Source organism: Vipera berus (genome assembly GCF_964194415.1).
Source record: "Vipera berus genome assembly, chromosome: 5".
Taxonomy (NCBI): Eukaryota; Metazoa; Chordata; class Lepidosauria; order Squamata; family Viperidae; genus Vipera; species Vipera berus.
The window spans coordinates 93844129-93859413 of NC_138207.1; the positions used below are offsets into that span (position 1 = coordinate 93844129).

A 15285-nucleotide genomic window follows, 5' to 3' on the forward strand; every position below is an offset into this window, starting at 1 on the left:
TATCAGATATGAACAGTATTCACCTGACAGTATTTTGTATAATTACTGTATGAAATAAGATCATAAGAAACAAAAGTGTATTGATTTGTTAAAATAAGGTGTTCCAAAATTCTTGCAGTTTGCCATTATTTATCTTAGTTACATTCTTTAACTACAGGTATGTATAGAAATAAGCTTTCAAAAAGCTTTCCAGTAGAAGAAACAATTTAGGAGTTTCAGAGGAGTTTCAGAGTTTCATTCTGCTGGTGGCATGTCCGCATAATAATCGCCCTGAACAAAACTTAGAAATCATTTTAGGAATGCCAGGGGAATGGTCCATTAACAAGAAATCCACTCTTTCCTCATCCAGTCATGCTTAAGGAGAATATTAGAGGGAAATACCACAACTAGTACATGGAACAGTGCAGTAAAACCTGTGGAACTGGTTCTTTTGAATCTACCAAATGGGAACAAAGATGATCTTGCAAAATATTGTGATTGTATCTACGTTCAGTATTATAAATGGCATACTATCTGCATATTCTGTGAAAATATTGTACTGTGTGTTACAGTCGCTATATTAGCAAAATAACTGACTAATATAAGTGGCTCTCTGCCCAGATTGCCCATATAATAATTGGATACTAGAGTTCAGTCTCTCCAAAGATCAGAATCAACCATGTAGTGTTTTATCTCCAGAGATGTTTTTCTCATAACGTTGAAGCAAAAAGTGGATTGAAAACTGCAGTGATTTAAATCTGTGGCTGTGGTTTTCTTCCAAGATGAAATGAACCTGTCAGTGAAGATTAAGGGTGTGTCTTTCATGCAGTTTATTTCGGGCAGATATCATAACTAGCAACGCCTCACCTGTGCCTTTCTGCCTGTTTTCAGATGCAAAAGCATATTTGGAACACATGATATATGGAGCTCATATAAATTTAGCCTGTATTAGCTCAGATTCTCATAGGTTCTTACATTAGCAAAACTGAACTGTAAAACACTCAGTTTCATGTCTTTGCCTTTATGCATATCATGCTTCCCCCAAAAAGTTATATACCCTTTGGTTGGCAAATTGAACTATTGCATTGGACATTGTTTGTGCACATATATAGATATATTTTATTATTCCATGTTAAAGAGAAATAAAGAGTAACTCTCAGGTGTTGAAAAATCCTTCACTTGTTCATTGGGGATATTATTTATCTTCAAACACTGCATGTTATATGTCTTGGTGAAAATCGGGTTGTTAATGCTTGCAGAATCTATGTTAGACCCACCTGGGGTAAAGATAGAGTAGCTACTATGTCAGCAAATGAAAGGGTAGATGGAAGCTAATTTGCCAATATATGTGGATAGAATTCTTTTTTTAAAAAAAACTTGGGTAAATTCTTCAGCCTAAATGCTTCCTCTACTCCTTACTAATCAAGATATGATCTGCTCTCAAACAAAGAGCCTACCCTTACTCAGGAGATGTCAGTAGCCTTGATCCAGTTGCAAGATCAACATCATAATTTAGCTGGTGCTTATCAAATCTGATATGGCTGCAAAGTCATGCAGGCATTATAGATTGCTTTTAAGCAGTACTTCATTCCCCAAAAACTTCCCTTTCCCAATAAGCACTTCGGCCCTTCTGTCTTGTGAGGTACTGTTGGTGCTGTTAACATTCATGTGGACTAGAACAGGGCTTTTCAACCTTCACAGGCTGACGCTGAATCACAATACTACCCATTGTATCACTTTTAGGATATGGCAGCATCCGAGTACCACCGGTCGCCTACCAAGGTGTCAAAAACTTGATCCCCCCCAAAAATCGAAAAAAGTGAAGTACAGGTAGTCCTCAACTTACAACTGTTCGCTTAATGACTGTTCGAAGTTACAATGGCACTGGAAAAAGTGCCCCCCAAGCAACAGCTGAGCAAGACGCCTGCCTGCCCGCCCGGTGGCGCTCTTCCTCCTGTCTGAGGTTTTCATTGTTGTGAACATTTCTGTTGAGCATTGGCAGCGAGGTTGGGGTGGTGGTGGGTGTTTGGTTTTTATTCCCCCCCCCCTCTGCTGGGTGGTTGCAGCAGGTTTTGGTCACTTCACATGAGCTTCGGACATTGTGACTATCATAAATATGAATCAGTTGCCAAGCATCTGAATGTAAATCACAAGACCCTGGAGATGCTACAACATTCCAGCTGATCAGCGCTTCTTCTGGGCTCAGCAGAAGCGCCAGGATCAGCACCGAGCTCCAGCTGGAGCCTGGCACTGATCCTGGTGCTTCCGCTGAGCCCTGACAGCCCCGAAGAAGTGCTGGCACTTCCACTGAGCCCTGACAGCCCTGCAGCTCCAGCCATATCTCGCTCAGACTTGTGCAGTGCTGCCACCGGTTCAACTCATTCCCCTCCCCCACTACCACTTTTCTAAGATGGTCGCGTACCACCTGCCAGGTGCCAATGTACCACAGGTGGTACCCGTACCACTGGTTGAAAAGCCCTGGACTAGACTGATGCATTGAAAAATCTAAATCAGAATCCTGTGCAAAAGATCTTACTCAACTGGTACAAATATTCTTCGACCTATGATCATAATTGAGCCCAAAATTTCTTTTGCTAAGTGAGACACTTGTTAAGTGAATTTTGCCCCATTTTACAACCTTTCTTGCCACATTTGTTAACTGAATCACTGCAGTTATTAAGTTAGTAACATGGTTGTAAAATGAATCTGGCTTCCCCATTGACTTTACTTGTCAGAAAGTTGCAAAAGGTAATCTCACATGACCTGGGACATCTGAATTTTGATCAAGTGACTATTGAGATGCTGCAATGGTCATAAGTCACTTTTTTCAGTGCTATTGTAACTTTGAACAGTCAGTAAACGAACTGTTGTTAGTTGTGGACCAGCTGTACAGAGAATTTGCTGGGATTGCCTAGCTAGTTTTTTTTCCTGTGAGGAGTCATCCTCATTTCAGCCTCATATTGTCCTGAATGAAGTGAACTGTCTATATGCCTTTTAAGTTTTACTTTTAAACTGGGTATATGAAATACTACATAGGAAGATAGATGTTTGGGGATTCTAAGTTGTCATCTCTTTTGATTTAACAGCAACCATAAGCTGTTGCTCCAGAATTGCTACCATTCCATTTTTTAATGTGTAAGGACCTGCCTCAAGTAGATCTCCCAAGGAAGCAGAACTCTTGAAACAGGCATTGTTTCAAAAGGATCTTTTACTGAGAGTTAGTGATAGTAGGGAAAGCAAAGCAAGATCTCCCAAGGAAGCAGAACTCTTGAAACAGGCATTGTTTCAAAAGGATCTTTTACTGAGAGTTAGTGATAGTAGGGAAAGCAAGGTCTGAAGATTTCACGTGCGAAAGGTTACATCAAAATGCCCATTCAGGTTTCCTCCCCCTAATATCCAACCATCCATTTGAAATCCAGCCAATACTAGGTTGTTTTGAGAACCTAGTGATTTAGCGTCTTTCTCAAGGTCTCTCTCAGTTTTGTTTCTCAACAGTCCCAGGCTCTGTTGTCTGGAGATAAGACAGATTTTTTCAGACCACATTCCTTAGGGCAAAACAGAGCAAGGCAATTACATTCCTCAACAAACAAGCCCCACTCCCAACAGAATGGCAGGCCCCAAAAATGAATACATAGGAACAAGCAATAAACTGTAAGCAAATCATTTGAGTGGTCCTGACAGTGGTGTTAAGAGATTTATGGTTTGTAGAGGTGGAAGGAGGAAGAACCTGTTCTATTTCCCAACAAAATGATTTTTTTCTGAGGTTTATTATATAAAATGTACATGGGTTCTTGGTAGTTCAAGTGACAAATCCCACTTAAAGTTACACATGCTTTTTGCAACGTGACTCTTGGAGCAATAGCTATTTTGTTTAGGCTTTTTAATTCAAGAGTTTTTAATGTTATTTTATTTCTGCTGATAGTTTCATAAATATCTTTATATTGTAACAGCCCTCTTGCTTTTTTTTATTTCTTGTATGTCACTCTGAGAATCAGTAATAAGATGATATACAAAAGCCTTAAATAAACAAATTTGTGAGAATTATAACCTAGCGTGAATGAAAAATGAAGTTTGAGGTTTAATTATGCTTTGTCCTAATCTTCTTTAACAGTGGCAAATCATCATACTCTTTTATGTGTATGTGAGATTTATTTATAGAAGTCTGAACAGCAGTGAATAATATAACATGAAATAATAAATTCAAAATCCACTGAGACTTGCTCTGGAAGCATTGTTATATCAAATTGTTTCTTTCAACCCTTCCTCTTTCTACAAATATTACTCTGAGTGATTTCTAAGTGGTTCTCTTTCCTTCCCGCAGGTGAAGAGTAGCCTGGGGATGTGAACATAATGAGTGTAAACCAGCAAGCTCACACAGGGCCATCTTATGGACAATCACAGCCTGGATATGCAAATTACATGCAGTCGGACTATGGAGGACAGCAAATGCAAAGTGTTCCTGCCTCTCAGTACGGTCCTTACAATGGCCCAGTGACAGGATACCAACAAGCAGGCCCTCCCCAAGGTAGGAGAGGATGGTCTTTAGTGAGTGGCTTTCGCTTCTAGACTCTTTGAAGAATGTTCGTTGTAAGGAGTAATCGTTTTAAGCTAATAACTTCCACCTTCAAGATTGCAACACTGATTCCTCATTGTCAAATACTGGGAGATTGTAAAACTCTATATTATGCAACACTGCTCTCTGATATTTGCTAGGTTGCAAATAGTACTTTACAGATTACAAGCATGTCGGAAGGCTAGTATAGGGATATGTATAGGATATGGCCTGTCAAGAAATGTGGGGGGAAAATTACACTTGTCAGCAAGAAAACTTTTCTGGAAGGCTGTTTGAAGGAATAGAGATTAGGTTCTTTGCTATTGTACATGAACCTTTGTTTTACAAAATGAATTTTAATGTGTAGAAAAGCAAAGTTTTACATTTAGGCAGGAAAAATCAAAGGTATAAAAATCAAAGATATACAGATTAGGCGAGACCTGGCTCAAAAGCTGTAACTTTGAGAGGAACCTCGTAGTCCTAGTGGATGATCACTTGACTCTGAGCCAGCAGTGTGCAGCAGCAGCCAAAAAAGTTAATACAATCCTGTGTTGTTTAAACAGAGGCATAGAATCCAGATCATTAGTATCGCTTTGTAAAACCCTAGTAAGACCACACCTGGAATGCTGCAACCAGTTTTGGTCACCATACTACAAAAAAGATATTGAGACTTTGGACAAAGCTCAGAGAAGAGCAACTAAGGTGATCCAAGGCCTGGAGACTAAAACATATGAAGAACGGCTGCAGGACTTGGCTTTGGCTAGTCTAAAGAAAAGAAGAAATAGGGAAGACATGATAGCAGTATTCCAGTGTTTGAGGGGCTGCCAGAAAGAAGAAGGGGGTCAAACTATTCTACAAAGCACCAGAGGGCAGGACCATGGTTGGAAACTGATTAAAGAGAGAAGCAACCTGGAATTAAGGAGGAACTTCCTAACAGTGAGGACAATTAACCAGTGGAACAGCTTGTCTCCAGAAATTGTGGACGCTCCATTACGGGAGGTTTTTAAGAAGAGATTGGACAGTCACTTGTCTGAAATGATATAGGTTCTCCTGCTTGAGCAGGGGGCTGGACTAGAAGACCTTCAAGATCCCTTCCAGCTCTATTCCATTCTATTGGAAAAGTAGCTTTTGTTCCTGAAATAGGGAAGGTGGACAAAAGTGGCACATTTGCCGTATTTATATTTCTCTGTATATCACATAATGCAGGGCTTTAGTAATTTTAAGGCTTGGGGATATGAATTATCAGGTGTTTGGTGAAGAGCTCATGCCAGCAGATGACTTAATTTTTGTCTATGTCATTCATGACAAAGTAATAAAAACCTCCGGTTTGTAGTTTATATTCTCATTTACTTGACAATCCTGCACTACTCCTGATGAGAAATTCCTTTTTTAAAAAGTACCTGTTTTATAAAAACAATTTTTATTGCTGTGCAATAAATATTTGAGCAGTTGTAAGTTTTGCAATGCTTTTAAGGCGTTCAATTTTTGGCCTTTTTAGGAGAAAAGCTACAAAGATGTAAATGTTATTTAAATTTTTTTTACATAGAAGTATGCATTGCCAGGAGGAGATTAAATGCAAAATGTATTAGGGGTTACCTTCATGAGTTAAGTTTATTCAGCACTTACGTTTTGATTGATAGAAGTGAGCCCTTGATAATCAGAAACCTAAAGAATTATCAGTTCAAATGCTAGAACAGGGATCTTCCAGCTGATGCCCTTGGTTGTTGGTGTTAGAATTAGTGTATGGACTTTTATCCATTTTCATTATTTTAATTACCTTCCATGTAATAGCAGAAACTAGGTGGCAAGAAATGGTGCTGTGGATTAAACAAAAAGAGCTGTGATTCCATTCTCAATTGTTGTACTGTGATATCCAGCATCTGTTTCATATTAAACCACTGATAGCTTATGGAATTCATATAAAGCAAGAGCTATAAAAAATAGCAAAATATTATATTCAGTTCAGCTTGCTATTAACTATAGTAGAAATAAAACTGTAAGTAGTTTGAAATTAACTGCCTGAACATTCTTGAGCAACAATCATGGCAACTGTCAACAATTATTTAGAAGTGGCTAGTACATGCGATATTCAGTCATCCATTTTTACATTTATGCTTGAGGTATGCTTAGTAGAAATCTGCAGTGCTTTGGGTGGAAAGCGCTCCAGAACATGCAGGGGTGTGAATGTGGCATTTGTCTGCACTTCCTTCAATCAAATGCCTCTTTTGGGGAAGCAAAGAAAATGCAAGAAAATATCCAAATGGCAAAAGCTGAAGACAAATTAATACATCCACTCTTTTAATATCACTACAAAGTTGTTTCAAGTAACCAGAGGTTTTGTCTTCCGAGCTTTCGGACTTGTGCTAGAGCCGATCCTCTTCAGGGAACTTCTCCCTAGCTAAGGTGGGCTCAAGGACAGGTCCGAAAGCTCGGAAAACAAAAGCCTCTGGTCCCAGGGACCGACCTAGATTGGATCCGGCCACTTTATCCTGGGACATGCCTTCATTCGTGAGAGAGACGGCTGTTTTGAGGATTTGCAGACAGGTGCTGCATTCATATCTCCATTCACTATAAAGGGTTCTTTTTGACTTTGAGTTCAAAGTCCTAGTAGAACATTTCAATGTGTATTGATTGGTAGAAGCACTTTTGAAAACATAGTTTCTCTCTTCCCTCCCTTCCCCGTGTCTACTCTATTTTAAAATAAATATGTTGCTAAACCATTAAATGCCAATACCACAAAGCCCTACTCTAGCTAGGCTTCATTGTTGCCTATGCTGCTTTTCAGTGTTGGGTAGGGAAAAGGAATAATTTATTATATGTAAGTCATATATTTGTTTTTCTATTTTTGACATCTGGCATAATACATATTAATGGGCACATGCAAACACATTATTATGCCTTTGCCTTTCTAGGTTACTATCCTTCCCTGGGGTTTCCTTCTAAGAATCCTCCTGTCTCTCTTGATTCTGATGCTTCCTTTGCTCCTAACTTCCTAGGTAAATGCTTTCCATTTATCATGTGAAAAAAAGAATTTCTAATGCATTTGCGTTAACTATTAACACTTCATCTGAATATTAAATTGCAGTGTAGAGAAATGAATATGCCTATAATACATTTGCAGATATTTCCTATAAATGTATGACACCAGGCCAAAGCTTTTATACTGCAAGAAACAGTCCTAATATGATCACAGATACTTTCTAGTAACAAAGATGTTTTCCAAAAATAGTAGGAACACTAAAATGTATTTTAACCTGATGGTTAAAATAAAGCTAGGAAATAGTGGGCTATGAAAAAAATGCTATTTTTAAAAATTCTAATTCTGGCCTTTGTGTAATTTATCTGAGCACAGTATTCATATGCACTAGAATGTCTAACTTGCAGTGCTGGTCTGTTCATTGATCATAAACATTCATTTATATTAATAATGTGCCAACCTGTTGAAGGAATTTGGCCTTTGTACCTCTACTGAGTAACAAGACCTCGTTTTCCTTTCTCTTATTGGATATTGTATTATATCAGGGTAAAATAGTGGGAGGGACAAGCTAGAATCCCTCACGCACATGACATACTGAATAAACCATCTGAAGAGCTATAGTTTATTAGCCATATTTGTCTGCATGAGGAATTGCAGAGTTTGAATAGAATAGCATCTTCTGTTCATTGCTAAAGTGTCGTTAACATAGACTGCTTTCCTCTTTCTTAAACAAGAGCATTTTCTCCTGTTATTTGGTGGGTCTCTGCCAAATGTCATATGTACCTAATTTTCATTTTTTAATTTTCTCTTTCTCATAATGAAATTCTTGTGTAGCATAAAGATATACTATGAAAAGATAAAATAACTACATTTAATGTTGTGGGTCTGTTTCATGTTGCTTTTATGCATGGTCATGCCAACAGTTTTGATAACTGATGTGTAACTGACAATGTAATTCAATACTTCTAGGTTCTGTAAGAGCGCCCCCCACCTCAACTGGAGCATCTGCATCAACATCTGGAACATTAATCCCTTCTGGACAACCTGTCTGTAGTCAGCTTGGACAAGGAGATGTACGAAATGGGATACCTGCTTCTACAGTTCCCTTGCAAAGGTATTTAAGAAAAGACTACTCAGGACTTGAACCTGATATGTGTGGGACAGGAACACAGAAAATATGGCATTCCATTTTGCTACATTTTTGCCCTAGGTTCTAGATTTGCCTATATACAATGCTTGTGGAGATTCACTATCTCACTTGAAAGATGACGGGGAAATTGAAAGCAAGCATTTTCTGCAGGAACTCTTGTGCAACAATCACTGATGAGATGAAAGTTTGGTACTCTCACTCTTGACATTTAAGAAGTTCTGGATGATCCAAAGAGCATTTGAGGCACTAGAGTGAGAGATTGTATTTATAATGAATAGTGCTGTTGCTAGTATAAGCATGAGTTGGAATTATTCATTCCATACTCCTTGGTTTTATAGTCTAGTGTTTTATTGGTTTATTTATATAGTGTTTCATATTTTTAAGAATGTGCAACATTAGTTATATGATAGAAGCTGCAAAAAGCACTCCATAAATCATTAAATAAAATTTCCCCTTTATGTGAAGCTGCTAAACAATAAACTTTAAATGTTAATGGGCATATCCTCTGATTGAGAAAGGATTCTAATAGTCTTAAATTACCGTATTTTCCGGCGTATAAGACGACTTTTTAACCCATGAAAATCACCTCAAAAGTTGGGGGGTCGTCTTATACGCCCAGTCGTCTTATACGCCGAAAAATCAGCGGCTGGCGGGAGCCGGCAGGGGAGTGCGCGCGCGTGCAGGACTGCCCTGCCGGTTCCCGCCAGACGCTCTTCCCTCTTGAGGCAGCATCGCTCCCCGGCTCCTAAGGAGTCCTCGGGGATGCTGCCTCAAGAGGGAAGAGCGTCGGGTCCTGCAGTTTCGAGCCTGAGCTCCACCGTCCAAATGAATCTCATGCAACGTCCCAACAGGCCCTCCGCTTTCATTTCCACTTCGGATAAACAAATTAAAGGGAGATTGTTCGTACGACTCTCGGTTCCAGGACAGCAATGGAAGTAGAGGCAGTGATCAATTTCCTGTGTCCGATGGACAAATCAGGACCCAGTGACGCCCAAAGAGGTGGCGCCTTCCTTCTCTTCCGTTGCGAGCTGCTCCAGGGATTCCACAGGTGGCTGCGCGTTCTGGTTAGGGAGGGCGGCTCCTCGGCTTTGGAGACGAGGTGGATCGGGTGGGGGGGGGGAAAGGGGAAGGGACGCTTTCGTCTTATTTTCTATCTCTCGCTCACCTCCTAGCCATGATTCATGATATTTACAGCTGCCCGGGACATTATGTACTTGTAGGGTAAGCCTGGGGGAAGGGAATTATTGGGAGGAGCTGCGGGAAGGCGTTAGGGAGACAGTGGAGGAAGAAAGTAGCGATGATCTCTTCCCACCCTCCCCTCCCCGGTGCTAAAAGGGAATTTGGGTGTACCCGGAAAATAACATTGTCGGCGGGATCTAGGCGGATCTTTGGAAGGAGTCTAGCTGTTGCTGGAGTCTTGTCTTCTAACCCGCTCCGTAGTGATCTTGCTGGAACGGAAGGTTTGCTTCTCCAAGAAAGCTAATCAGTATTAGAAAGTTAGCACAGGAAGCGGTAGCTTCTGTTCCTTTCACAGCCAAGAGCCGGAAAACGTTTCTTCCAAGATTCGGAATCGCAGTAGAAAAATAACTAAATTTGGAACTTTTCGGCATATGGTAAACGCCAAGAGAAATACAAACAGGTTGAATGGATTTTCGGTCTGGCCAGCAAGATCCAATGTTATGTATGCTATCTAAATCATAATCAAAGCATTAATATATATCCAATATGTGTGCACAAGACAGATAGAGATCTTAGCAGGGCCGTTATTTTACTCTTGGGTTCTGCCGGCTCCCGCCCGACCTCTTCCCTCTTGAGGCAGCATCCCCGAGGACTCCTTAGGAGCCGGGGAGCGATGCTGCCTCAAGAGGGAAGAGCGCCGGGCGGGAGCCGGCAGGGCAGTCCTGCACACACGCGCACTCCCCAGTTGCTAAGGAGCAGCCGGGGAGTGCGCGAGTGCGCAGGACTGCCCTGCCAGCTCCCGTCAGACGCCAGCCTGCCCTGCTTCCTCCACAGTGAGAGGGAAGGGCGTGCCTTCCCGGGCTCCTCGCTGATTTTCCGGCGTATAAGACGAAAAATCTTAAAAATCACCTCAAAAGTTGGGGGGTCGTCTTATACGCCCAGTCGTCTTATACGCCGGAAAATACGGTACTCCTAGGCCTTTAATAAATTGGGAGATACTGACTTTACATGCTTCTTTATATTTGTGCATAGCTTAGGTTCCTCCTGAAAAAAATGGCTATGATCTCTGGCAGCTTCTTTTTCATTGTGCATCTACAATCCCGTCTAGTATGCATATACTTAAAACTAAATCTTAAAACTTTGAGTTTAGTGAAGCCTATGCTCACTTAAGCACGTATGAGACATTGGGTCTCTGCTTTTCATGTTTCTTGGTCTTATTTCCCCCATCTTCTTAGATGTTTTTATTACTTCCCCATTTAATTTTCTCATTCTTCCCATGATCCTTTTCCATTTGTTATAGCCAGATTCTGTTCCTCATGATGCATGGTAATTCAAGTGCAGACTTGTGCTGTTGTGTAGAGGTGGAATCTATTATTCTCTGAGTGCAGATTATGACTCTGCATCCAGCTGCCGTTCAGGACTCTTTAGATTAAAAGGAACAGCTTGGCTTCTTTTTGCCATCCCCTTAGACCAGACATGTCAAATCGCGCTGTCACGTGATGTCGCACAACGTATCAGGACGGTTTTGCCATTGCCGGCAATGGGGTGGGCGCGTCTTCCGGATGACGCATCCGGCCCGCCGGCCGGCAGTTTAATATCCCTGCCTTAGACACATAGTCATAGTAAGCTAAGTAATTACATTATTTTAAGGAAACTTGTCTTAGTTTTGAATTTTTATTGTTTCTAACAATTGATAGTTACAATATATTACTTGTTGTTTTGTCTAGGATTGTCTTAACTATTATTATTCCCTGGTTGTCCAGAAAACTGTGGAGGCAGGCAAATTATGTAGGACAATAGTTACAGTTGCAAGAAAAAGTATGTGAACCCTTTGGGATTACGTGGAGTTTTGCATGAATTGGCCATAAAATGCGCTCTAAACGTCATGTAAGTCACAACAATAGAAAAACACAGTCTGCTTAAAATAATACTACACAAACATTAGCTGTTGTCATGTTTTAATTGAACATAAGATGGAAACATTCACAGTGCAGGGTGGAAAAAGTATGCGAACCTTTGGACTTAATAACTGGTTGACCCTCCTTTGGCAGCAATAACCTCAACCAAATGTTTCCTGTAGTTGCAGATCAGACCTGCACAACGATCTGGAGTAGTTTTGGACCACTCCTCTTCACAAAACTCTTTTAGTGTAGCAATATTCTTGGGATGTCTGGTGTGAATCGCTCTCTTAAGGTCATGCCACAGCATTTCAATCGGGTTGAGGTCAGGACTCTGACTGGGCCACTCCAGAAGGCGTATTCTGTTCTGTTGAAGTACGTTTTCCTGCAAAATGTCCTGATAAACTCTGGAATTCATTTTCCCATCAATGACAACAATCCGTCCAGGCCCTGAGGTAGCAAAGCAGCCCCAAACCATGATGCTCCCTCCCCCATGTTTTACAGTGGGGATGAGGTTTTGATGTTGGTGTGCTGTGCCTTTTTTTCTCCACACATAGTGTTGTGTGTTTTTCCCAAACAACTCAATTTTGGTTTCATCTGTCCACAGTATATTTTGCCAGTAGTGCTGTGGAACATCCAGGTGCTCTTTTGCAAACTTCAAACGTGCTGCAATATTTTTTTGGGACAGCAATGGCTTCCTCCATGGTGTCCTCCCATGTACTCCATTCTTGTTTAATGTTTTCCTTATTGTAGATGTGTCAACAAAAATGTTAGCATATGCCAGAGATTTCTGTAGGTCTTTAGCTGACACTCTAGGATTCTTCTTTACCTCATTAAGCATTATGCGCTGTGCTCTTGCAGTCATTTTTACAGGACGACCACGCCTAGGGAGAGTAGCAACAGTGCTAAACTTTCTCCATTTGTAGACAGTCTGTCTTACCGTGGACACATGAACATCAAGGCTTTTGGAGATACTTTTGTAACCCTTTCCAGCTTCATGCAAGTCAACAATTCTTGATCGTAGGTCTTCTGAGAGCTCTTTTCTGCGAGGCATGGTTCACATCAGACAGTGCTTCTTGAGACCAGTAAACCCAAAACAGGTGTGTGTTTTTAAAGGGCAGGACAGCTGTCAGCAACACATCCAATATCATCACACTGATTGGAGTCAAGGTTGGCTCACTCCTGGCTCCAATTAGCTCTTGGAGAAGTCATTAGGCTAGGGGTTCACATACTTTTTCCACCCTGCACTGTGAATGTTTCCATCTTATGTTCAGTTAAAACATGACAACAGCTAATGTTTGTGTAGTATTATTTTAAGCAGACTGTGTTTTTCTATTGTTGTGACTTACATGACGTTTAGAGTGCATTTTATGGCCAATTCATGCAAAACTCCACGTAATCCCAAAGGGTTCACATACTTTTTCTTGCAACTGTACACATAGCCATTCACACACACCAAATAGAAGAAGAAAAAACGGATTTGTGAATCAAAATACCCGTGTTGGATAGGGAGAAGAAACAGAGCAGAATCACTTTGCTTAATCTTTTCATTACATTCAAAGTTTGGGAGTGATTTTTTTTAATTTAGAATTTTAGCTGTAAAAGTCCCGTTTCTCCCCCCACCTTCCAGGAATATAAAATTATCTTTTAGCTGAGATAAGATTATATAATGTACACCAAGATACATACAAGTCAGGGGTGATAAATACAGGTTCTCCTCAACTTACAACCATTTGTTTAATGACCGTTCAAAATTTCAACGGCACTGAAAAAATTGTCTTATGACCCTTTTCACACTTACAAATGTTGCAGCATCTCCATGGCCACATGATCAAAATTGGACAACTGGCGTGTATTTATAAAGATATTTGCAGTGTCCTGGGGTCATGTAATACCCTTTGGCGACCTTCTGAAAATTAAAGTCAATGGGGAAGCCAGATTCACTTAACAACTATGTTACTAACTTAACAGTTGCTGTGGTTCTTTTAACAGCTGTAGCCAGAAAGGGTGTAAAATGGCACAAAAGCCTTGAGGACCTTGTCTGAAAGGACAGAGCAAGTAAATTGAGTGTGTAAATAAGAACTGACAGCACAATCAGGATGCAAGTTGGTTTACGAAGTCCTTGGTGCTGTTTGAGTTTGGTTGTTTGCTTGCAGATGTTTTACTGACTAGGTAACATCTTCAGTGCACTGAGCAGTTCTAGTGCTGAAGATGTTATCTAATTGGATAGTGAAATGTGTGCAACCAAAAAAACTAAGGACTCCATAGTTCAACCCTGAGCTACATATATCCTCTTTTATTGAGAAGTGTTTACCTGATTATTCTAAAATCCTTTAAAATGATTGGAAAGCACTAAGAATATTATATTCCATTGTTAGGATTTATTTATTTTTTACCACGAGTGCCTTTACAGAGTGCACACACTAGTTTAGGAGATCTATGAATAACAATCAGTGATTCGGTTACCAATATGTAAAAGACCTTGCATTGGTAAAGAACAATAAAAGATAGAACAGAGTCTCGGGTAGCGCGTCTACAGTATTGCAAGAAAATATCCAAAAAAGCTGAAGACAAATTAATATATCCACCGTTTTAATATCATTACAAAGTTGTTCAAGTAACCAGAGGTTTTGTGTTCCGAGCTTTCAGATTTGTGCTGTAGCCCATCTTTTCTCTAGAGAAGTTCCTTGAAGTGGATGGGCTCCAGCAGAGTCTGAAAGCTCGGAAGACAAAACCTCTGTTGCCGGTGACTGACCCAGATTGGATCCTGCCGCATTATCTTGGGACACGCATATTCTCTTTCATTCGTTGTTCAAGTAAGGTGAAATTTCTTCCTTTCCAGTGGTTGCGCCTCAAACAGCTAAGTCCTGAGAAAATTACAGATGAAGGCAATGAAATTAAAACAGAATGAGAAACTATGAGGGGATATTGAAGAAATTAAATCCATTTTTTCATTTGAAATATTATTTGGGAGGAATATTATTCATTCTCACAGATCTGCCATTTTACCAAAATCTATTAGGTTCTTCTCTGAGTTGTGAGCCTGTCAATTCAAAGTCTGTATATATAGGTGTTTTTGTGTTTTTTTAATTGTAAGCCAGCCAGAGTCATTTTGGATTTGAGTGGTCTTTAAATATAAATAATAATAATGTGCACTATTTGAATCCAGCATAGTTGTCTTCATTGCATCTGTCAGAAGCCAGAGCTTTCTGCTCTCAAGAAAAGGTGTGGCTTCTTTAAGGAGCTGCCAATAGGTACTCTGAGTGTGCCCCTACCAAATCTATTTGTACATATGAAAGGTGTGCAGTACATGGATGGATGTATTGCAGACTTTTATATGTACAAATATAATTGACATTGTTTGAAAAGACAAGATTTTTTCCTTCTAGTTAAGTTCTCTCTGAAAGTCATTTCCTGAAATGTAGATCCAAATTTAAAACACTTTAGATCAGCAGCCCCCAACATTTCAACCTTGGTGGCCCAGCCCAGCATGTTTGTGAGTGGTGGGTGCAGGTACACATGCACAACTCCATTGGTGCATGCGCCCTCC

The 15285-nt window shown here is 40.3% G+C and overlaps 1 protein-coding gene across 5 annotated transcripts in view; it reads left to right on the plus strand.

Moving 5' to 3' along the window:
- Positions 1 to 15285, plus strand: part of SEC24C (SEC24 homolog C, COPII coat complex component) — a 62153-nt gene that overhangs the window by 14365 nt on the left and 32503 nt on the right. For 3 of the 5 annotated variants that reach the window (XM_081328684.1, XM_081328683.1, XM_081328685.1), the window contains exons 2-4: positions 4301 to 4504; positions 7444 to 7527; positions 8478 to 8622. In XM_081328684.1, the coding sequence (XP_081184810.1) occupies positions 4330 to 4504; positions 7444 to 7527; positions 8478 to 8622 (404 nt within the window). In that variant the 5' untranslated portion in view covers positions 4301 to 4329. The remainder of the gene's footprint in view (positions 1 to 4300; positions 4505 to 7443; positions 7528 to 8477; positions 8623 to 15285) is intronic. The other 2 variants (XM_081328687.1, XM_081328686.1) reach the window with 1 other exon arrangement.